General features: G+C 34.2%; 1 protein-coding gene across 1 annotated transcript; it reads right to left on the bottom strand.

Moving 5' to 3' along the window:
- Positions 1–18889: 18889 nt before the first annotated feature.
- Positions 18890–22678, bottom strand: LOC149551557 (putative glycosyltransferase At5g25310). Its single transcript, XM_089789707.1, has 4 exons — positions 22330–22678; positions 21299–21459; positions 20790–21138; positions 18890–19900 (listed from the first exon to the last, which is right to left on the bottom strand). Exons 1-4 carry the CDS (start codon positions 22618–22620, stop codon positions 19211–19213), a joined length of 1491 nt encoding a protein of 496 aa, XP_089645833.1. The 5' UTR covers positions 22621–22678; the 3' UTR covers positions 18890–19210.
- Between the last annotated feature and the right edge of the window lie 3308 nt (positions 22679–25986).

Here is a 25986-nt window from a genome sequence, read left to right on the forward strand (position 1 = left end):
ATGTATAAGCTTTACTTTTAAAGCTTGACTTTGTCATCTTTCCTAGCTGACATTGTTTGCACATTATATTTTATGATTTCTTCAACTTAGAAAAACCTCTAACTTTTTTCATATTGCTGATACTAATCAGATTATCAAAGTTAAAATGACATAATCTCTTGTGCCAAAGCCATACATCATCAAATTTTGCAATAAGACAAGTAGCATCTTCTATACCTAAATAGAATAGATTACTCCTAGTTTGATCACCTTTTGCAATCAAGTTTCCATTTGTATCATATATCTTGGCTGATTTGTTCTCAAACTCAGCTTTGCACCCCAAATTATTCAATTGTGACACACTTAACAAGTTATAATTTAATCCTTCAACATAGTAAGCATTGTCACATGAAATCTTGTATATGAGTTTGATGGACCCTTTTCCTTTTATCAAACATGGTGCATCATTACCAAATCTTACACTATTTCCATCATATTAGGTTAAGGTCATGAACTTACTTTTGTCTCCAGTCATGTGATGTGAGCATCCACTGTTAATGATCCACTTTTCATTCTTGTTTACACAAGTCATAAGTGTAGTAGCTTCATCCTCATATAATTCATCCTTCATTGCAACATATACCACTTCATCATCATTTTCCTCAGAGTTCTATTCATCAACAATGTAGCATGACTTCTTACCTTTATCTCTATAGTCTCTTCCATTATCTTCTCTTCTATTTTTTTGCTTGTTCCCTTCTCTAAAGTTCTTCTATGTGCATCTTGCTATAATATGGCCAACTTCATTGAAATTAAAACAAATGATAGGAAACTTACCTTTTAATTTACCTTTTCCTCTATGAAATCTTCTGGCCAACAATGCTTCCAATTGTTCAATGTCTTCCTCATCTATACTACTATCACTGGATGCATACTTTATCTTTCTTTTATTCTTCTTTGGCTTCATCTCCTTAGAATCCTTCAATAGAAATTTTTCTTTGAAAGTTGATTCAATACTCTCTGGTTTGTAGTTGTCAAAATTAGATAACTCAAAAGTCGTGAGTCTTCCCACCAAACCTTAAAGGGTTAGATCATTTCCTGGCATACATCTTAACTCTTAGATTGCAAACAATCTAATGGCATACACAGGAAACAATGTTCTCAAGACTTTACTTAGCACAATATCATCATTTATTTTACCAATAGCACCTTTTATTGCACTAACAACTTCTTTTATTCTAGCAATATATTGAGCAATGTTTTCACCTTCTTCCATTCTCATGTCATCAAACTTACCTCTGAGGCTCTTTGACTTGGCTCTTTGAACATTTTTGTCTCCTCCATATATGGTGTCTAGGGCATCCCACATCTGCTTTGCACCCTTAAGGTCTTTGATATCATCAAAATCAACATAGCTTAGAGCAGAGGCAATCTCCAACATCGCTCGATTGTGTTCTTTCTTTTTCTTCAAATCTTCAACAGTTAGGGCTCCTACTGGATCAACATGTTCTATTGAAATGCAAGATTGTGCATAATTTCCAAGTCTTCCAAGGTGTAGCTTCATCAAACTTTTCCATGCAGAAAATTCATCTCTGTTGAGTTTGGGTACTTCTCTTTTTGACATCCTGATCTGTATGCTTTTAGTAACTTAAAACTAATCCTCTTAAGCAACTAAGCTCTAATACCAATTTTTGGAATTCTTTTAGAATAACTGGGAGGGGGGGGAGGGTTGAATTAGTTATTCAAGGTCTAGATGTACAAAATAAAAATTTTCACAATTTAGTGAACCCTTAAAACTTTCTCAACCATGCATGCATTCATTGTGGGTTAACAAAAACTGATATGTTACTGTAACATTAATATGCAAAAATGTAAAGCATAAAACACAACATATCTATGGAAAGCATTGTCTTACCTTGACAAGATGGCACCTGGGCTTTGATGCTAGTGCAATGCTAAATAAGCTAGCTCTAGTTGGGGTAAGTTTACCAGAACTACCCCTTGAATTTTGGGATGAGAAGATCCTAAGGTGGGCGAGGAATTCTTTTGGGCATTTTGTTACTATGGACAAAGTAACTATGCAAAAATCATGACTGGTATATGCTAGATTATGTGTGAATGTGATTTTGAATCAGGCCTTCCTGATTATGGTCATGCTTAAAACCAAATGGGGAGAGAAAGTTCAACCCATTGAATATGAGAATGCAGGCCTATTTTGTCAGAAATGTGGTCAATTTGGATACCTTATTGTGGACTATAAGGCTCAAGTGTAGAAGGATAAACAAAAGGAAGGCTCCCCAGGAATTGTTGTGGAAGATGTGGGGTAACCCTTGGATACCCCAAGCTTGGTGGGAGAGACTTCCGATGTTCAAAAAATGGAGGATAGCCTGGTGTTGACCTCCCTAGGTAAAGGACCAAGGGGGGATATTGATCTTGGGGAAGGGGAAGCTTTAGCAAATAATTAGAAAATGGGTGAATATCTCTGTAGATGTGAGCTAGAGGAACTAGTGAGTTCACCAATGGGAAAACTTAAGAAAGGAGAAATGATGGAGGAAGGAAAAATAGTGGTTAACTGCCCTCTTCCTCACTCTCCATTAAAATAGGACAATGAGGGCCTCCAAGAAGAAATGACCACAAAAGGTGATGCCTAGGAGTAGGTATGTACCCACATAAGGATGATAAAAGCCTCTCCAGTAGAGATTGTTGCTAAAGTGATGGAAAGCATTGAGAAGGTTGAAAAATAACTAAGCCCCACTTCACCACAAGAGGGGGATAATGGACAATGGCAGGTTCTAAAAAGGAAGAGAAGGCGGGGGGGGGGGGGAACCAAATGTAGGGGCACGTGGGATAGCTGGAAGACAGACTAGTGTAGTAACTAGGACAAAACAAGCAGCAAGGGACGTGGCCAGTGGTAAGCAACTTACACTGGAGACTATAACTAGAGGTAAGAAATTAAATTCATCTCTTGGAATCTAAGGGGGTTAAAAAATCCCTAGAAGCAATATGCTCTAAAATAGTGCATATTTTAGGAAAAGGTAGATTGTATGTTAATACAAGAAACTAAAATGTCTAATGCTAATTTTGATAGAATTGCTAGTCATGTTTGGTCAGGTGCTGCTAAGATGCATATGGATGTTGAAGGAGCCTCGAGGGGCATTGCTACTATGTGGAACCCATGCTCTATGATGGGGGTTGAAGTTTGGAAGGATAGAAATTTCATAATTACTGAATTCCAAACTAGTATTCAACATTGGGAGCTTATAAATATATATTCTTCTAATAGTAAGGTAGGGAGAAAGGAAACATATGAGAAACTGGTGAGGATTCTAGAAAATATGAAAAATAAAGAATTAATGTGTATGAAAGATTTTAATACCCCCCTTTATAATTTAGAAAAACTAGGGGGAAACATGGACTGCCCTAAAAGTTTGCAAGACCTTAATGACTTTATGAGCATAATAGATTTTATTGATGTGGATTTGAGAGGGAACCTATTTACTTGGACCAATAATAGAAAAGGAAATGATCTTATCTAGGTGAGATTGGAAAGGCTGATGGTGACAGGGAACTAGAATAGACTGAGCAATTCCCTACTGGAGAACCTTACTAGAACTACTTCAGATCATTCCCCTTTAATCTTTTAGTGGGAGGATGGTTTAAAGGGTGGACCAAAACCTTTTAGGTATGAAATAATGTGGTAATCTCACCTAGAATTTAAAGATAGAATTCAAGAATGGTGGAATATAAGATTAGATGGCACTGCTATGTATAGTTTAACTCAAAAGCTTGATAATATAAGGAGAAATGTCAAGGGCTAGGCTAAGAGTTTCTTTGGAGACTTGTTCAAAATCAAAGGAGAAGTGGAAAAAAATTTGAAAAAGCTCCAAGGATAAATCACTGAAGGAAATAACCTTGAAAGTGCAAGTAAGGAAGAAGAGGAATATAGAAAAAAAATGGAAGGATATTATGTTGACGGAGGAAATTTTTTGGAAACAAAGATCAAGAGTCCAATGGTTAACTGAGGGGGACAAAAACACTACTTTCTTTCACAGGTCAGCCTCTAATCATAAAAGAAGAAACACAATCAGTGGATTGGAAGGGGAAGGAGGTAGGGTACATAAGGACAAGGAGGAGATGGGAAGACATGTGGTGGAATATTTTAGCAAGGCTTACATCAACGATAATAATGTAGGAAATTAGGTTATCAGAAGAAGTTTGATTAATACAATCCCACAGCTGTTGGGTGCGGTGGAAAACAACCACATTCTAGGAAACATCATGGAGGAGGAAGTGAAATGTGTTGTGTTTTCTATGAAATCTTATAAGGCCCCAAGTCCAGACAGTTTCCCTCCAGCTTTCTTCCAGAACTTCTAGGAGATTGTTAAAAGTGATTTGTTCTGGGCTACTAGAGATTTCTTTAAAATTAGGAAGACGCTAAAAAGGATTAATAAGACTTTTATTGCTTTAGTCCCAAAAACTCTGACACCCATGAGCCTGATTGATTTTAGGCCTATAAGTCTATGCAATACAATATATAAGATCTTTTCCAAATTTTTGGTCAACAAGATAAAATCATTTCTAGAAAAAAATATTGGTACTCCATAGAAGGGACTTGTTCTGGGAAGATAAATCCTGGATGCAGCGATAACCACACATGAGATCATTCATTCTATGGAAAAAAATAAAAGACCTAGAATGGCCTTCAAGTTAGATATCTCCAAGGCCTATGATAAGGTGAAGTGGGACTTCCTCTATGATGTGCTCGAAAGAGTGGGGTCCAATGACAAAGTTATAAACCTAATTAAGATGATGGTAGGACTGGTATAGTTTCTGTTCTTTTAAATGGCTCCCCCTGGGGCAATTTTGGAGCAAAGAAAGGACTAAGACAAGGTGACCCACTATCACCCTACCTTTTTATTATGGTTGCTAAGGTATTGGGGAGGTCTTCCACCAAACTGGTTAATACAGGATGTGTTAAAGGTATTAAGCCTGCTACTATAGCTAATATTGAAGTGCTACAACAATTTGTTGATGATACTTTCCTCTTTGGAGAATCTTCGGTTATGGAAGATAAAACTTGGAAGACTATAATTCATAATTATGAAGAAATTTTAGGAAGTGAGTTAATTACTATAAAAGTAAGATCTATTTTTATAATACTGATGCCTCATTACAAAGGAAGATAAGAAACATTTTAGGTTGTTAGTTTGCCAACCTCCTGGATACTTATCTTGGGCTACCATTAACCACCAAGGAGGAGACTAATGACTTCTGGAATACTATAGTGGAAAGAATTCAAAAGAAGCTAGTAGGATGGAAAGGGAAAATTTTAAGCAATGTTCATAAATTACAATTGCTCTCGGTGGATCTACAGGGCATTCCAATTTACTTCCTATCCCTTTTTAAAATTAACCAAAATATGGCAGGCAAAATTGAGAGAATACAGAGGAATTTCCTCTAGTTAGGGATGGAGGAGAAGAACAAATTGAGTTTGGTTAACTGAGATGAGGTTTATAAGCAAAAGGAGAAAGGAGGGTTGGGAGTTAGAAGACTCTGGGATCTGAATAAAGCACTCCTTACAAAGATAGGCTAGAGAATAGGAGAAGATAATACAGATTGGGGTAATATAATGAAAGCTAAATATTTGTCAAATTCTCCTTTTACTTGGAATCTCTTCAATAATGATCTTCTGGGAGGCTCCAAAATCTAGATGAATATTGTTAGGAGTAGAAGCTTACTAAGGGAAGGGACAAGGTGGATTGTGGGGAATGGGCATAGTATCAGATTCTAGGAGGATAATTGGATGGGGGGAAATTGCTGGTTTACAAATTTTTTAAAAGACTAATGGAGCTACTAAAAGAAGACATGGGAAAGAAGGTGGAGGACTATATTGATCAAGGAAGGAAGTGGAAGAAACTATGTAAAGACATTTAAATCTAGGAGGATATTCAACTTATTAAGGAATTGGAAATGATATTAGGAGCACAAACAACCCCAATTATGATCCAGGAGGATACTAAAGTTTGGGACTTAACTTCTAGAGCCAATTTATAGTCAAATTGGCTTACAAACATCTCTTTAGTAAGGACTTTTGCCCACCATTATGGGGTAAAGTTTGGATTAGTAATCTTTTCCCTAAAATTAATTTTTTTCTAGTGGACTATTTAGCATGGTAAAATTTCAACTTTTGACAATCTGAAAAGAAGGGGGTTTTAAATCACAAACTGATGTTGTCTCTGCAAAGAAAAGGAGGAGAGTATCTTTCACTTGTTCCTTAAATATTAGTACACCTTGAAGATTTGGGATATGGTGTGGGAGAAATTTGGTCTGAATTGGGTTCTGAAGGACAACCTCTATCAATTTGTGGAGAATTGGAGTTGTTCCTTCTACCACCCAAAATTGGCTTTTCTATGGAGAATTGTTCCATCATATATTTGCTGCCATATATGGAAAGAGAGAAACAACAAAATATTTAGGGAGGTGGAAAAACCTGGGGAGGTGGTTATGGGAATCATGGAGAAATTGTTGAAGGAAAATTTAAGGGTGGCCAAATGTAAGTTATCGAATGAAGAACCAAGTAGGCAAGAAGGTCAAATTGCTAAAAAATGAGGTGTTCAAGAGAACTTTTATATTTTTGATAATTCAAAAGTGTTAAAGAGATAGCAAACGAGATGGAAACCACCAACCCTAACACAATTCAAACTAAATTTTTATGGGGCTGCTAGAGGGGTTATAGGAGCAACGGGTGGAGTGCTGAGAAATGGGAATGGTGAAGCATTATTAATCTACTCTGGGAAGGTGGGGGGTGGAAGTAATAATTTGGTTGAAGCTATGGCTCTACTTTGGGGTCTTCAGCTGATTAGTGAAATGCAAGTTAAGGAAATAACTATAGAAGGGAACTCCAAATTAATTATTGATTTGGTAAATGGAGTGTCCCAACTAGGATGGAATATTTGAACTATCATCATGGACATTAGGCACATTTTGGAAGGGATGGAAAAGGTCCACCTACAACACATCTATAGAGAAGGAAAGAAGGTGGTAGATGCAATAGTGGCCATGGGTTTTGAATTAACCACAGTCACGTGCTAGAGAAATATGGAAAATCCAAATGAGGACATTATGTCCTTGATTCGCAAGGAAAGAGGGGGGAGTATTTAATTAATTATGACTACAAAATTTAAGGCTGGGGCCAAATTTGGCAACTTCTTCCTTAGAAAGTTGAAAGTTGCTAAATTTAATAATTTTTTTAGGGAACTGAGGAGAAGACATGGCCATAAAAATGGTAAAATGAATTGATGTGAATTGAGGAGAGTGTCATTTTTCCATTATGGTAACTTACTACGAAATTCAAATTACTTCCTCTTTGATAGTATGAATAATATCATTATTTAGAGTGTTAAAGATTTTAGGGGTGTAAAAATTATGATGTTAAACATACACAATTCTCATAATGAATTTGCATGGGATTTTGAAGTATCTTGAAAATGGTCTTGTATAACTATTTCGCTCTTTGTAGAGAGGTACAGAGCTAAAAATATTAGTAGTGATATTGGAGAAAAGGAGGTTCAGATGTGCATCACTAAAGTGGGGGATTTGGAAGAAAGCGGGGAAGAAATGGGTGGAGATTTGAATAGGCTGGAGCCCACAAAAATTGAGAATTTTAGAGAAAGGATGGCAATCTGGTTCCTGTTAAAGGAAGGGGGATTTTTGCCTTACATGCAGGTGATGGTGGGGTATGATGAGAATTGTGCCCTCCAATTTGTCAATGGGTGGAATGACTGTAAGGTAACCATAAATGGCATTACTTTCCAAGTAAATGAGGAAGTAATTGCCATGGCCACTGGGCTATCTATGAAAGGAAGAAAATGGAGAAAGGTCACTAAAATGGCAGATGAGGCCAGTATGAGCATTTCTTTTACGGAGGGCAAAGAGCCAGTGTGCTATAGAGGAGGACTTAAGAGGGATAGGTTGCCAGCTCCATGGGATGATGTCTACTTGGTGCTCATGAAATACATTACATTGGAGGGTAGGTTTGGTGTTTACTACTATTATCACTTTCCCCTCTTGAATCATTTTGGAAATAGGGATTTTATTTCTATTCCATTTTTTCTGCTACATTCTCTGGAGGATATGGTCAATGATGTTAGGGAGAAGAGGAACAAGGGGCATAATTTTACCATTATTCACCAAGGCCTGATTTTTTTGCCTATACCAATTCTATCTTGCCCTTTTCCCCCCTAGGTAGTGGTGGTTGACAACCAATGCCACCGCTAGAGTTCCCCCTCAAGCACTAGCACTAGTACCAAAATTCATACCCTGCAGCCTTCCCCTAGCTGTAAAAATAAGAAAAAGAAGAAAGCTAAAGTAGTTGTCAAACATAAGGGTAGTAAAAAGATTAAAGTATAAAAATTGGTGGAGGTAGAAGAGGAGGGCTTGGAGGAGGAGGGATGCAAAAAGGGTAGGAGAAGGTCAAGTAGATTTGCCAAATCCCAGGCAAGGCATAAGCAAAAATCTAATAGATTCAAGGTTGAAGAGGTGGAGCAGGAGAGCTCTGAGAACAATGAAAGGGAGAGGGAGGAGGAGAATAAATCTGACTCCAAGAGAGAAAAAGGGAAAGAGGAGCTATAAAAGAGTGAGAATTCCACTAACAATTCTATTGATAATGCCCATATGTCTGTAGGGAACACTCATGTGTCAGCTGGAAATGCCATCACTACGGAGACTACCCATGTTTTTGCTAGCTTCACCTTATAACCCATTACCTTCTATGAAGATAGTAACAAAGTTGATACCTCCCCCATTACCATTTCCTCCCCGGTCAAGGAAAAAGCCAAGGTTTGTACTAATCCAAAGGTCTTACAAGATGATAACCAGGTGAAAAAAGCTAAAGAGGAAGCTAAAAAGGTGGGAAGTAAAAACAAAAAGAAGGTCAAGAAGCAAATGGAGGTGATTGCCTTACTGAATCAAAGGGTTAATGTTTAAGAGGAAGGATTCTCTGCCTTTTCTAAATTCACCCTAAAGGTCACTCATGCTACTTCCACCACCCTCCAATTGTTGGCACAGGAGAAAGAAGAAACAAGGATGGACATGGAGGATCATAAGCTTCTCTTTAAGTTTCTTATTGATGATTGGGCCCAGGTTCTTTTGGCTAGGAAGGGAAAGGAAAAAATGGAGAAATAAGTCTATAGTTTTAAAGGATCATTGGATCCTAGTTATTTTATGTTATTATGTTGTTATTTGGTTTGCTGGTATCCAATTGTTACTTAGACTTGGGTTGGCCTGACTGTGCCAACAATTTTTTTGTGAACTTTAGTAGTATAGTTAACTCTATGGAATTCTACTATAGTTTAGTTGTTTCTATTCATAGTAGTATGCTGGTTAGAAGTTTGAGTAGAAATCTTGTGGTTAAATTACTTCTTAGTTTTCTTTCATTTTAGTAATGTTTACTATTGGTTCCTACTGGTGATGTGTTGGTTACTAGCATTTTGGTTGTAAGGGCTAACCCCCTTGTTTTTAGTCACTTTTAATTTCAAAAATAGTAGAGCTTTGATCTGATACAACTTACAACCTTACTTGCAGATTACAGGTCACTATTCAGTCCTCAACTTTTCTTGGCTTCCAATCTTTGTAGCTTTGACAGCTTGTTTACCCTTCAAGCATTCATCCTCTTTAAGCCTTGTTTCTTACTTCGCTATTGCAGACTTCTTTTCTTGGGTCACTTGATGAAGCAAACCCTCTTCCTTCTCCTTATCAGATTGTCGCTTCCAAAACTCTCTAACCTCTTTTCTTGATGACCAGACATCCCTACATATAGGAAATTAGAACTCTTTCTTTCTCATTATCCATCTCAAAAATTAGGGTTTTTAATGGACGAGGTAAGATACAATGTATCTACCTCCTGGAATCCAGTTGAATTCACCTCCAAAATGTTTTACATAAGATTATGTGCCTCTAGCTCATCAATCTTATCATCCTCCTAATTTACAAGCTCCAAGAAAACAAACTTGTCAACTTTTATTTGGCGAATCTTCAATCTTTTTCATAATGCAACAGCTCGACATTATCAATTTATTGATGCTTGACACATACTGTGTTACTTGGCATCTACTGTAAAATCACTAGGCATCAACTAGATTTTACTGGTGCTTGGCATCAATTGAAAATCATTTGACTTCTACTATCTTACTTGACACCTACTAACTTGCTTGGCATTCACTAGAAATTACTTTCACTCAACTTTGACTAACTTTTTGCTCGGCTTGCACTAATTTTTCTCAACACCTTCTATCAACTTGGTCAAACTTAGCAAATGAACTTTGTCCAACCTTTTTCTTTTAAACTTTCTAGGTGTAGCCAATCATTTTATAACCTCAAAGTAGATCATCAATACATTATGTTATCACTGCCTTAACAGATTCTTACACTTCAATACATAATCATAACTCAACCTTTCCTCTAGGTACTTTTGTTACATCTTATTGATCAAATCCTCCTCATCAATCAACTAAGTGATAGTACTTAAAATATATAAGCAATTATCTTACGAGCATGTAGCAGGTTTGACATTAGTGACAAAACAATGATTGAAAATACTTCTTCAATTCAATTCTCTTACTCAAATGATCCTTTCAATCATATATCAACACCTCTTATCTGCATCAACCATTTCCTTATCATCTTCAACTTTTCTCTTTTGTTCCATAAATTTACATTGTCTTACTGAGTGCATTTCATGTTTAGTCTTTAGTGCTCTTACTTCTTCATTCATATTGTTATTCTTCTCCAATAGATCTTCTATTGTTGCATCAAATTCACTATATCTTCCTTCATCACATTAATCTTCAATGCTTTCTTCCTGGTATTGTGTGTCATTTTGTTGGATTGCTATCTCTTTCCTTCTTTTCAAGGATTTCTTCAATTCCTCCTTTGTAGCCTTAACTTGTTCCAATGCAATATGTAAATCATGCTTATGATTTTCAATCACCTTTTGCAAATTGTAATTGTAGGATTCCATCTCCAAGATCTTTAACTCTCAAGTGGTTATAATTCTTACTTGAGAGATGGGTTTTGATACCAATTTTTTGAATTCTAATGGGAAAGTGAGATGCTAAGAGGAGGGTAGTGTGAATTAGGGCCACCAAAGACTTTTACCACTTCAAACATAATCCATACTCAACATAATTCACCATACACCTCAATCATGCAATATCATGTAATAATAGATCTAACATCTACTAGGATGAATGAAATACATAAAGAAGTAAACAACTTAGGACACAAGATTTGGTAATGCAAAAAACTTCCAAGGTGAAGGTAAAATTGCTATGGTGATGACACCCACAAAATCTTCACTACTGTAGTAGTAGAGTTCATGTTCAGGATGCAATTTGATCACTTTTGATTATCTACCATGTGAGGGGCCTACTCTACTAAAAAATACAAGTTTGTTAAGTCTACCTTTAAAAATGGACTTAAACTTCATAGCTTAGTGAGTATTCTACTAGGAGATTTACAATAGGTCTGTTAGGAAAACTCTGTTAAAAGATTCACCTAATACACTAATTAGAATGTAACAATATCTTGATCCTTTGGTCAACATTGAATTGATGATAAAGGATCTTCTCTTTACAATATTTGATCACCCTATGTGATTGATCTACAATAACTTCTCACTATAATGCTCGATCACCTTTAGTCCTTCAACATAAGTTATACTCACTGATTCCTCTTCAACTTCACATACATGCATTCCTTCAACTCACAAAAACATTTTCAACCTAGAAACCTTGCTTAAATAGCCATCTTAAGAAACTTCTAGATTGAAATTAGCAATTGTTACTCATCCTTTTTGCTACTTAAGATTAACTATTTTTTATTGGTTCTTCATACTGCATAGGGATTAGTGATACAAAATTATAGGTGTAATCACCTCCTTGATCTTCACCTCATTCATAGAAACACGTTTCTTGGTTGAAAAAATGGGTTATATAAGATTTTGTGCCATTCTAAACTCATATAATCACACTGCACAACTCAACACATATAACCTCTGACACCTAGTCATGCTTAATTCTTCATGTTGATCCTCGACATAAACTACACTCGGCTTAAACTATTTTTTTTGGAATTGCTAGAAAACCACTAAATGCTCAATGACTATGATATTCTTGACATATATTGAACTTGTACACTTCTTCTCTTTATAGCTCGACCTTCATTGTGGCTTAGTTACAATATTAACTGACCAATTCTTCCTTGTAAATGACTAAGTATTTTTCACTAATAGACAATACTAAGAATGTCTTTAGGGTCAAAAATATGTTGTCATGGAATGGGTCAAAAAGGGTCATTATCCTATGACCCCTTTCAACCTATTCAATCATATTATATATGTTCGTAGGGGCCCTAGGACCCTTGAGAATGTATGTTATCATGGAATGTATTGAATGGGGTGATAGGATACCCTATGACCCCTTTCAGTGCATTCAAACAAATGAGATATGTCCCTAGGACTCCTAGAACCCCTGGGGACATATGTTGTCTCGAATTGGTTGAACAAATGAGATTACCCCTCTATAATTACTATAATATATACTATATAATTACTAAGTTATTACTATATTATATATATTATAATAATAATAATAATAATATATACATGATAATTAAATATATATTATACATAAATATATTTTATAATTTAATATGTATATATATACTATATAATTACTATATAATTACTATATATAGTCTATTAAATATATAATATGTTAATTTATACTATATAATTACTAAACATACTAAAATATATACTATATACAATGACATATAATATAATATATCTTATATCCTATAATATAATGTTTTCCTATAAAATATATACTATAAATTCATGATATTAAATATATGCAATGATTTGCAGTGAAAATGAGAATTAAAAGACAAATTTTTTGATTTTTCTCATTCCATAACAACCAAAAAGGAATAAATTTTACCAATTGAATTTTAATCACATGGATCAATGAGGATAGAATCTCAACCTCTCACTAAGTTTGAATCCAAACCCTCCAATTTGCATGGGATTCTTCTCACTGAGTATGGGCAAAAAAGGATCAAGTACCTAATATATCAAATGCTTGATTAATAAGGTATCCAATTTTCTAGGTTATGGTTTTTTGCTTTGGTATTAGGATTGGAGGAAAAATTCAACACAATTTCTAAAATACTTGTGGACATTTTTAGACTTTTTTTTTTTACATCACCAATTTTTAGCCCATCATGATCCTACACATACCCACAAGATAACATAAAATAAGTAGTGCATTAAATAAACATCTCATAAACTATAAAATAAGTCTCAAGATGATATCACAAATATTTCATGTTGACACATAATAGTAGAAGGATAAATGATAAGATAAGATGACTATAAAGTGAGAAAGGAAAGTGGTGTGAAATAATAGGGAATAAGGGATGGTGCTATTAGGCACATTAATATGAGTATATTTAGAAAGATGACATGGTTAGTGAATAATAGTGGAGATGAAATTTGATATGCTACTATAAATTAGAATGAAAAAAGTAGGATTGCACTAAGAGTAACAATAAGGGGTTAAAACCATGGAAGTGGTAACAATCTAATGACTGAAGCAAGAATAAAAAGAAAATGAACTCCAATAATATTTATGCCATTCAAGTTCCTATAATATGAAAATATCATCCAATAAGGAGAACACACTAATGCCCTACATAAAATAGTAGGTAGTTGTTGATAATATTTAGCATAATCAACAAGTGTTCCTATAATAAAAAATCCTACAACAAAAATATATTTCATAATAAGATACATGGAAAAGTTTGAAATGGGTGAGAGAGCAAGGAGAGAGAACGGTTTGAGTGTTCAATGTGTAGTAACCTAGAAATTTTGGGGAAATTTTGAAAGATGATGATGGTGAATGTCGTGGTTCTCCCTAGTTGTCTTGATTTAGATTTTTTCGCCTTTCATAGTTGGTGATTATGGAATTTATCCTTGGTTGTACTTTTTCCTTTTAATGTGGGTCCCATCTCTATTTTTCCTATGCATTGTCTAGTCACATTCTTTTTTCTTATAACTAGGATGGTTGTCCACTTATGGGTCAACCTTTTGTGTGGAGGGCTTATTTGGATTCATGGTTTCTCTATGCATGGTTTTGGGTTGTTCGCCTACCCTATATTATTTATTTTCTTGGTGATTCCTTGACTTTTCCTCTTTCCTTTGTGAACACTAGTTTTTCTATCCATTTGATTTGTTAGAGCTATATCTTGGAGTAGTGGCATGGGGATTTGTTATTATTTTATTGGAGTGACTTTGTGTTGAGGTGTTTCATGATGCCAACTCTTTTTTGTTTTGTACCTATTATATGTAGGCATTTTTATCCCCCATATTTTCTCCCTGGGTGATTTTTCTTGTGTATTTATTTGATGTATTTAGATATTCCATTGTATTCTTATGCTGCAAGTGTTTGGATCTACCACTTTTGGAGGTGGTTTTTATTTGGCTCTATATCTTGCATAGGTTTTTTAGTTTTTCGAAGTCATACTTCTATAGTTTCCAATCCTCTCTAATGACCATGGAGCTTGGGTTAGTTTATTGTGAAGGATTTTTATGGTTCCAGATAAGATTTTTTCTTATAATTTGCGAGGGATTTTCTTTGGTTGTGGCTTGTTTTTGGTTAGGGTACTATTTTGTTGGGACTTTAATTTTCCTTATTGAAGTATGAGGTTTTAAGTGTTTCTTGTCTTGTGGGATATTGTTTTTATTGGCTATTTCTTCCCTATAAAGATCCAATTGAGGTGGAGTCTACCCCCATTGAGATGAGACTTCTTATTATATATAGCATTTGGGATTGGTTCATCTTTCTTTTGTTCCCCTCTTTTATGCCTCCTATTGAGGTGACATTGTATCCTATGGATAAGATGCATTACTAAAATTGCAAGGAGGTTCTAGTAGCTTATTTATGTAGTCTTATTTTAGCTATAGCTACATGGATCTATGAGGTGGACTTGGTTTTTGGTTCTCCTTCTATTTGTCTTCACCTTTGTTTCTCTTATAAAGGTGGAATCCTCTTTTATTGATGTAGAGGGGAGTTTTTAGAAAGAGTTTTAAATCATATCATGGAATGTCTTATATTTTGGCTTTATATTGGTTTTGGGAGCTATATTAAACCCTATCTTGAAGGTTTAGGAAGTATTTCAAAACCCTGGGGTCCTCTTCTTTTGGGAGGCTCTTTCCAGTCTAGAGTGTATGTCTTGTTCTTCCATTTTACTCATAGATTTTAATGCAATGGGAAACTTTATCAAAACCATTGATCAGATTAAGTGAGCCTAGAAAAACTCTTGGATCATGTGTAAGGTTAAGGGAGCCTTGTAAAACCTTGTATTCTCAAGTTATGGGCATTTATTAAAACCATTGGTTTGTTGTTTTTTAGGTTAAGAGATCCTTTCAAAACCCTTTTTTTTGTGTTTAAGGCTTTGGTATATTGTATTTTTACATTCAATTTATATGATGATATTATACCAAACTTCTATTTTTTATATGTTGGTTTGAAATATTTTACTTTATGAAGTTGCTTGTTAATGTTTGGTTTTATATCTATATAAAAATCTATTTTCCCTCTAATAAAAAATATCATGATATAGGTAGCCAAGGGAAGTCCAAATTTGGTTGGTTGTGGGGTTCGAGTTGTTAAAGATGATAATGGTAGGATCATTTCAACGGCAGTACCCCTCTTAGGATTTTAGACTAATGATTTTTTTAAAGAAGCTTCCATGGCTTAAGATTGACTAAATCTCTTAGTTTTTGACAATGTGGTTAAAGGGTGATTCAAATAATATTCAATCCAATATTTAAAGAGAAACACAAAACCGTCACCAACTATTGAAAACTAGACTAAAAACTCTTTGGATTTCCTAAGGTCCTTTCAAAAATTTCATATATCGCATGCCTGTCATGAAGTCAATAGTCTTATAAACCTTTTTCCAAATAAGGGAGTTCATCCAAAAAAATTTTGATTTGGCTTATTGGTGATCATGTTCTTACAAATGTTAAAGAGTTGATATGATATGATTTATCTCAAGTAAGGAGCTCATTCATCCCCATATGGAATAGTAATGATGTATTGTGATCTTGCATTCCTTTCCATCATTATGAGGAGTATTATGAAAGTATAGATTTTATTAATGCTTATTTTCCACAACCTATTGCATGCTTTATGGGTGTTTTGTAAACTCTTCTAGTGTCTCTATTATGCTTATTAGTTTATGGGTGATTCTTGCAATGATGGGTGACAATAGGTGAATAATTAAACCTCTTCACTGTGAGGAAATAAAGAGCAATACCATAATATGGATTTTTTGAGGCTAGGTAGTCTAACCCCATCTATTGAGAAACTCTAGATTGGTTATGATGCCAATGTTAGTATGAAATTTTCAAAGGGGTCAAAGGATGGACACATCTCTCTCTTTGGAAGGGACTTTGAAATTGATATAAAAAAAATTATTAGAGGTCACTAGGTTACCTGTGGAAGGATCTAGGTTCTACAAGGACATGAGACACTCAATTGTAGTAGTTAAGAAGGTACCTTAAGATGATAAAAAAGATTTTTTTCGATTAAAACCACTAAGAGAAGCTATGACACAAGTAATATTAAGTCTTCTTGACATGTTGTGCTTACAGTCATTATTTAATGACCATTATATTAAGAAATTTGGCTACCATTTTGTTCTATTTAACTAGTTTAGGCATAGAGTATAGATTCCTTTTTCCTTTTGTCTACACACTTTCATTAATACTAGAATTAAGGAACATAGAAAAATTAAGAAAGTCCCATCCTTAATGAGGTTTTTTTATTTTTTATTTTTGAACACCTCGAGTCTCACCACTTCCCTTCCTTAGCCACCCTCGATTCTTCCTATGAGCCAGATATTGTAGATGAGGATTTAGCAGTCACTATTATGATGAGGATGATTGGGATATTTAGAAATATGAGTTAGATTTAGAGGAAAAAAAGAAAAAGAAGAAAAATAAGAGGGTTCAACAATCTAAGAAGGATATCTAAAATACCCTATTTCTATCACTAAATTTTCCTTGAGGATTTTCCATCTTGTGTTGCTTGATAAGGTTGTGCCTACCACAAATAGAGATAAGAGAATATCTTTTCCTATGGATCACGATGTGGACTCTCATTATCTTAATCATGAAAATCCATGATGACATTCTTTCCATTTCTTATGATTTCATTGTCAACAACTTCATAATCTAGAAGTGGACTTTTAATGAAATGAAGGAATCAATATTAAGCCTTGTGCACTCAATGCCACATATGATAGCTACAATACTAAACATTAGAGTGAAGAAAGTAAATCTATTATGGAGTCTATGCAAAATATTGTTAACACTATTAATGATCTCAAGAAGGATTTTGACAAAATGTTTATGAAGTTGGAAAATTTATTCAAAAAAGATTATGATGGGAGAGTTAAACACTTGGAAGAAAAGTTTCAAAAGATTAATGTCAATCACATCTCCCTTGTCAGTTACAATGACAAAGTGGTTATGATTTTCATGGAAAGTATCAATACTATGGCAAGAAAACTTGAAGGTCTTCATCAAGAGGGAGAAGTGATTGATATTTGAATCTTTGAGAAGATGTAGGAGGAAAACATCATTCCTTCCAAAAGGAATAGAGACAACCTAAATAAGAAAGGTAACAACCAAGACATTCAGTCTAATTTGAAAAAGATAACTCTCAATATGACTTAGTTAGAAGTGGAGGCAATAAAGACTCTTAATAATATTAGCCAACTTTGTTGTCTATCATCTTATTATTGATTTTTTGCTGACTTTTTGTTGTGTTTTGGTTGCTAGTTTTGATATGCTTTTCTTTGTAAGCAACATCTTTTAAAAAGGGTTTCAAGTCCCTTCAAAATGTGATTGTTCCTTAATATAAAACATAAACATCATATGATAGAAATCTTATTTTTCTTCATTTCGCTTCATGTATAATTTTCAATATAATTATTGTTAACTTAGTCATACCACATCTAGCTATATTAAGGTTAATACAAAATTTAAATATTATTATTAATATTTATTAATCTTAAAATTTATAAATGTTAAAACTCGAAGGTTTTCATTAAATATTTATTAATACAAAATAAACCATATTTATTAATGTTAAAAGGCACGAGGGTACCAATTCCAAAACTATATCAATGGTTATAAGAACTATGCTTGAACACTCAAACTCTCTTAGATGCTTGTGTGCTAAAATTGTTTGATAAAATTGTCTTGAAAATGCATGTAAGTAGTAAATGATAACTTTATAATTCTACTAGGAGATGATTGGATCTAGCATGTTTTGAGTTAGATAGGAACAGCCTTTGGAATACAACATAAAGGTTAAAATGAAATTCTATTGTACCTTGAGTTAACACATAACATGTAAGGATGGGTGAAGTTAGCACCAAATCAAAATATAAATTTAATAGCAAATGAGATTGATTAAGATATAAAAATATCACTTTTGTAGTTGTAAATTTGTTCCAAGATGAAAACAAAGTAAAAGAAAGTATTATAACCAATCCTTGAGATTGTGTGCAAATAAAAATTTTAAAAAACTTAGATTTACATTCTTAGTTGAAAATATACTATATATATGAATTTTTATTATATACAGTATATTCTAACTCAAATAGACATATTATAAATAGATAAAAGATATAGATATACAAATATGTACAAACATACATACACATATATATATAATTCACTTGTACTATATATATAATAAAATTTAAATTAATTTTTAATATTTATAACATAATTATATCATTACACCAAATATCTTTTAACAATACTAATATATTAATAAAAATAAAACTATTCACATATATATAATTATCTTTACATGATCAAAACTCCTCAAAAGATAGTTGATAACTGTAAATTGTTAAAACATGTACTAGAGTAAGAGAAATTTGTTATGGTAAAATATACGAGTAAAATAGGACAAAAAACATAACAACAAAACAAAAACGTATTTGAGTTTGTTAGAAAGCCATATCTATATTATGATAAACTAGGAATGCCTAAGGTACTAAACTTCTTGTCCAAGGATGTTTGCAAGATCTTACAAACGTTCTTTTAAATCCACAAACACGAAGGATTTAACAATGCTCACGAGTTAGCCTACACCGTGAGTCTCCGAGTCCGGAGAGAATGAACAATCATGTTGAAGACGTCATACCGGACAGGCATCTGATGCCACAGAAAATGCTTCCTTGCAAATTTAAGCCTATTCTGAATAGATTCATAAACCTCTTGGGAAACATCCTGAAGAATCTGTTTCAGTCTGCTGATATCTTTCTCGGCAACACGAATGGCAAGCTTATCCCAGTCTAAAACATCTGCGAAGGGCAAAACATAGTTGTCAGAAATAACAACGGGAACACAGTCGTAATAAATGGCTTCCACCAGGCGGGGACTGTTGACATCGAATCCTCGCGGGCAGAGGCAATATTTGCTCATCTTCATGTATTCAATGTATGTGATGTTGTTTGCGAGGGATGGTGGATGGGATCGAAACACGCCGAAGATTTTCATGGAAGGATCGGCTGGATTTGCCCAAAGTTTTATGATTTCGGGCCTCAGGGAGCCGTGCATTTGCCCGGCGAAGAATGCCAGGAATGGCCGCTCTGTTGGGCCTGGTCCGCCCAGTTCTTTTTCTCTGCCCTTTGATAGTAGTTTGCATCTTCTTATGGCTATTTCTGGCATCGAAACGTCTCTCTCTGAGTTGAATCCGTTGGATTTGTCTGCGTTGCACACGACTTTTATTGCATTCTTCGAGAGCTCCGCGTGATCTTTCAGTGTGGAGACAGCCTGCGAATAGCATTTCAAACAGTTCTTGTTCTTGAGAGGGATGATTTTATATATGTGTTTTCTACAGGATTAAATGCTTCTGCTTTAGCCTTTTCCTGTTTCAAGCTGTTAATTCCGTTTCATTGTTGAAATTCTAAGAGTTTTATGTCTCTCCAGAATTTTGATTTTCATAACTTCTGATAATATATTTGGCGTTTGCTTTTTCTTTTTACAAAAATACAATCTTTCAGATACTAAGACATTTACAATGTTTATCGCTAGTTTTGGAATCCATATAAAACCATTCAAATTAATGTATGCTTTGAAAAAATATTAAACAATGAAAATGTGCAAGGAGTAAACAGCCCACATTGGAGAATCCGAAACAGAAAACAAAACCAGAAGATAGGTACAAAGTGGGCAAACAAATTGTTGTTATTTGTAACGACTTCAAATTCTCAGACATGTTGAGAATTGTGTGTCTAATAAGTTCGTTGAAAGCACATTGCCTAGTGAATTCTGACTTCAGATGTGTGTAACAAGAGGTCACGGGTTCGAAGCTTATGTATCCAGTCCACCTTTTAAGTTAAATTTTCTCCACCAGAACTTGGGCTAGAACAAATTTGGATTGACATATCATGGCATCGTTGCTGGAAACCATAGCAATTAGTGAAAACTATGGTAGTTCTCGTTTGAAACATTTTTCATCAGTGTAGCGTTAGGATTCATCTTTAGTATGTAAAAATCAGAAACTATGATCCCAAACTTCGATAAAATGCTTTTTGAATTGAATCCATACACTTAAAAACAAAAATGTAATATTATCATGGTATTGTTTGTAAAGCTCTAGGATTCGAAATTTCCGTAGGCATTTAAAATGGAAAGTGAGAAATAATTTGAAAGAACTGACCCAATCGTGACAAGAAACGAAGAAGTGGTCTCTGCCTCTTGTTCTGTTCCAGTAAGGATGTGCAACTGAGATGTTTCGCACATAGTTGCTGATATTGCTTTTGATAGGCTGCATGCTTCGGGCGTACGGGTTGTACAAATAAGTGACCATTTGCCTCACGCTGTAAGGAAGAAAGAACATATCCGCTCTCTGTGGATCCTTTGTGGTAAACTGATTACCCTGTTCCATTGTTTCGATGAATAATCCTTCCGAAGCATAAATCCCTGTCACAGGACCTTGGTGAACCAGCGGCAGTACTCCATCCTTGTACACATAAATCTTGAATTTCTTTTCCATCTCAGCATAGCTCCTACAAAGGATTCATCCAAATTTCGTTACAGTTAAAGATTTCTTGTTTATGAGTACAGGTTAAATATTTAAATGGAGCTGATTCGAAGTCTAGAGGCGGAATTTCCGAAAATTTTAATGAATTTCCAGGAATTTAGAGTACATCGTGTTTCAGGATTTACTTTCGAAAAGCAGACAAATTGAGATATATATCGTCACCATCCTTTGTTACGTTCAGAAGCGACGGGCCGTTGGCGACCACGTCTGAAGCTTCTTTGGAGAATACATTTTGAAAATCTTTTTGATTTTCCATAGCTGGATTCTCAGTTTCGCCGCGCCTTTCCTGTAGTGCAGGGAAAATACAATTAGCATATCGCCGACATTAAGTATTTTATGCTTAAATGCAGTAAATTTAAAGATCTTCAAATGCTACTCTAAGATCCGCTGTTCATTTTTTGAAAACTCGTCATATCCAGCTATGCCTCCTAAATACATAAAGAAATATTCTGGCTTAGTTGAATTCCTTTAAAGGCAAAATACAGAAAAAATACCTCAAACTATATTTGCAGATGAAGTATCTTTAAATAGTGAACTGGTATTTCGATTAATCTAAGTGCAAAAATCATATCGGCCATAACCTAGATTGATTAAATGAACCTAAATTCCTGACAATTTCCACCAATTAAATTGAATACTGATTACTGAACAATCACAACCTGAAAAATTTACAGACAAAATGTAAATATATATGTATCAAAATTCATGTGCAAAGTCAACAGTTTAGGGTTTAATACTTTGAAAATTTCTTAAATGATGCAAAGATACTCAAAATTTAGTATATAATACTTCGAAATTGCTTAAATTTATACACATATACTCGCAGTTTATGATATAATACTTTGAAATTGCTACGCTGTTCACGTAAAGTACAAAATTGTTTGAATATCTCTGTGATTCGTTCAACATACTCCGACGCGACGTCAATGATTACACAAAAGCAGTCTATTTCTCCGCCAAATACTATTTCCACATAAGCGTCTAAAGCCTCCTCAAATGCATCAAAACTTCCTTACTATTTGTGCAAATTACCTCAAGATATATTTATGAAACAAAAAATTTCAACTAATTTTGAGAAAACTAAGATATATCCGTCAAAACCTGGAAAGTTGAACAACATTAAAATAGAATGCAAAAACATGAAGCTCAAAGTTACCGTAGAAGAAAGTGCAAAGCTCCGTTGAAGATTTTGAGAGGTACATTTGCCGGTGATATTTGGAAGCCAAAAACGGCAGTCGTGTCTTCCTCTGTAGGACGCAAAGGCGTGATTCAGAAACACGAAAACGAAAGCTAACATCCCGGTGACAAGAGCAACGTAAATGAAGGGCCTGATAAATCGATTCCGGGTGGCTGAGCGTTTCGAACCCCCGACGTAGGGTGCTGCAAACAGTTCCTTCATCATTTCTCTTCTTTCTGGTTTTTCTGCCATCGATTGTTTCAGATCCATGTAAATAGAATTTCAGAGATGCCAATTTGTTTGATCTGATTAACGGCAGTATGGGAGTAGCTAATGTATTTTGATATGTCCTTATCTACGTTGATTGTTAGAGATATTTGTTATAATCTTCCCCCGCCTCCCAAAAAGAGGTTTGTTTCAACTTATTTTTTGGATCTGATAAAATGTTTGAATTACATGTAGGAAAGTCAGATTTCTTTAAATTCATAATTGTGCTAGTTGAAGAATTATATATAGAGATATTTTATATGATAATATTGAGAAGTGTTATAATGTTTCCATAAGGGAGGGCCATTCTTAAAAATCACATACTAAGGAGAGAATTAAGTTTGGAAAAAATAAGTCAACTTTGACTATTTAACACTTTTAGCGTTAGAATGAAGCTTAGTGTGTGATGTTTAGGCATGGAGGAGGTTCACCTGGTTGTGGTGATTATGAAGCTAGCTTTAGCAAAATTCTTAACTGAGCATGATAACTTAGTGGAGCATCTTCTATGCATTTCATGAGTTTGACATAACTTGGTTATGATTTTGGTCTTGGGAAATATGGTTTATTGTTGTTTTTCATTAAGTAAATTTAATTATTTTTAAAGAATGTTTGGTAGAAACTAGCTAGTCTACCCAAAAAAAGCTCATTTCTCTAATATTTACTAGTGTTTAAGGTGGAAAATAGGGTTCACTAGGATGTACATACAAAACATGAAGCTTAGCCCTACCTCTTCTTACATTGGAAGAAAGATGATCAATTAGGCCTCAAGAGTGATGAAGTTCACTAAGTGGACATAATATCCTTCACTTTTATTGAGAGTTGCAATGCAACTATGACTAGAAGAATGTAAGATTGTGTGCCAAATAGAGGGATTTGAGGGTTTTTGTGTGTAAAAGGAGATAAAGAATGTACAAAGATAGACAAAAAATGACTTGTTAGTTAGATCTAATATCGAAATGGCCATATCAATGTGCTTTGTTTGACTTACTCCTAAGAACAAGACACCTGACCTAATTATTTTTCTAAGATTTTAGTTAAATGAATTATTGTAGATTATCTCTTAACCTATTTTTTAGTAACTTTTCCCATGCATCTACCAGTTGTACATGCACAAAAAAAGAGAGATAAAATATCATGTAGGAAGGGGCTTGTTTAAGTCAAACCCTAGTTTAGAACACAACCTTGAATGGAAAATTTTGGAAATGTAACTAAAGACATGCCAAAGCATATTAGTGGCTAGATATGAAGAAACAAAGTGCTTATAGATTTCCATAAGCCTTCTTAAACCCATAAATTTTCTTGAAGTTGACTTCAGAAATATGAAGATCATAGGTGGGCCTCAACAAAGTGCTTAGATATGCAAATAGTCCTAGTCTTCAAAGCATTGATGTTTGATCTCTTGCATTCAGACTTGAAAATATGAAATTGTAGTTGAGATCTTGATTTTGAATTAAGAGACTATCGAACGAGGGAGGATCTTGCTTTTATATCTATTGCTGGATATTTTGAGGTTTAAAACTTGATTGAAGTCAATGCAAAATTAAAATTTTCGCTAAAATAATGTATGCATCACATAGTTTACATTTGGATAAAATCATCAAGGAACAAGGTATCCTAATTGGACCATTTTCTTTTGCGAATGAAGTGTCTTAAATACTTTGGTCAACTCATTGCAGAAAAAATTTGAAACCTAAGGTCCCATTTGAAAAAAAAAACTATAATTACATGTAGAATTGGGTTGGTTCAAGGATATTAGGCACAAAGGGTCAAGAACACTAAAATAGGACCAAACTAAGCAAGAAGTTACATAAGGATGTAATTTACAACACTATATAATTTAGCCCAATAGATTAAAGGACAAAACATATCTCGCTAGTCTGAAGTTGGATAGTATTATTGTTAGCATACAATCACTTTCCAAAGGTATCATATATCTCAATAAAGTTCACAAGAAATATATAAATAGATGTGAGGATACTTTGAGCAATATTCAAGAAAAAATAAAAGTAGTACAATTATACTAAAGGTCTGAGGAAATTGGATGAACAAGAAGAGGCATTCAAGCCCTAAATAAAGAATCTCCTACTTCACCTTTAGTTAGTATCAATTCAATTAAAACTATTTAGCTCAAAAAATCAGAGTCTATTAGGGAATTATTGTTGTTGAACTGTTGAGATGAAAGACATAGGCACTATTCACGGGCCTTCTTTCAAACTTAGAAGTAAGGCCAAGGTTGTTATTCTAGTTGATAGAATTTTCATCAAGGTTAGGAGTATTATCAAGGATTTTTCTCATAAGAATGAAGAATCAGTTAATCTACTCTATAACTATTTTAGAGCATTATTCCCCATTATTGCTGTTTTCGTTAGTTTTTCCTTAAACTGTCTATTTTACTATTGGTTAATGACTGCCTCTACATGTCTTTTTGATGTATTTGGTACTTGGGTTTCTAGTCCCTATAAAACTAGATTACCTTTAATCAAAAACATTATGTTTACCTCCTACTTTATCAAGAGTAACTACTTCATAGTATTGGAAAAGTAGATCAATGAAAAAGAGGTAAGGAAACACCAAGTCCCCATATGATTTCTAGATCCTAGTAAATCCAAGACCAAGGCAAAAGAAACTATCACTTTAAAATATAGAAAATAAATATAAAAGGTTGCATGATCATACTAGCCTTTCAAGGTTAACCTTACTGTGGACCTAAGGGAGAGAGAGAGGGAGAGAGAGAGAGAGAGAGAGAGAGAGAGAGAGAGAGAGAGAGAGAGAGAGAGAGAGAGAGAGGTCTAGCAAGTTGTCTTATGCTAGTCAACTCATTGAAAAGAATAATCCAAAAAACATGTATCCAAGGAAAAAAAATGGAAAAACTATGCAAAAAAAAAGTAAGGAAACAATTTTCTCCAAGGAAATCTACCAAGAAAAAAATGCAAAGAAAAAAACTCAGATTGCAAGGTAACCTAAAAAATGAATGTAAATTTTGATTTGTGGTTTGTATATAATGTGTAACAAAGAGTAAGAGTGTATATAACTTACATACAGTTTACAATATGCATTCAAAATACAAGTGCATTTCTAGTATGACATGGCCTGAAGAAAGTAAAAAGAAAGGGAAATAAAGTACATGACAAAAAGAGAACAAATAGATCTAACTCTGAGCTAGTATGATTGGTTGACAACTCATGTATATCAAGAATAATCACAATCAATTGACCTCATTTCACAACTTCATAGTAGACCTACGAGTACATAAGATGAAGAAAATACTCTTTAGGTCAACATTGTGGAGATCAAGAAGAGAGATGCTTCTCATTGCTTTACATTTTCTATAAGTGGGCAACACAAGACACATTTAAAATATTTCCGTGT

This window comes from Cupressus sempervirens, chromosome 6 (assembly GCF_028749045.1).
Source record: "Cupressus sempervirens isolate cs-2001-9-10 chromosome 6, ASM2874904v1, whole genome shotgun sequence".
Lineage (NCBI taxonomy): Eukaryota > Viridiplantae > Streptophyta > Pinopsida > Cupressales > Cupressaceae > Cupressus > Cupressus sempervirens.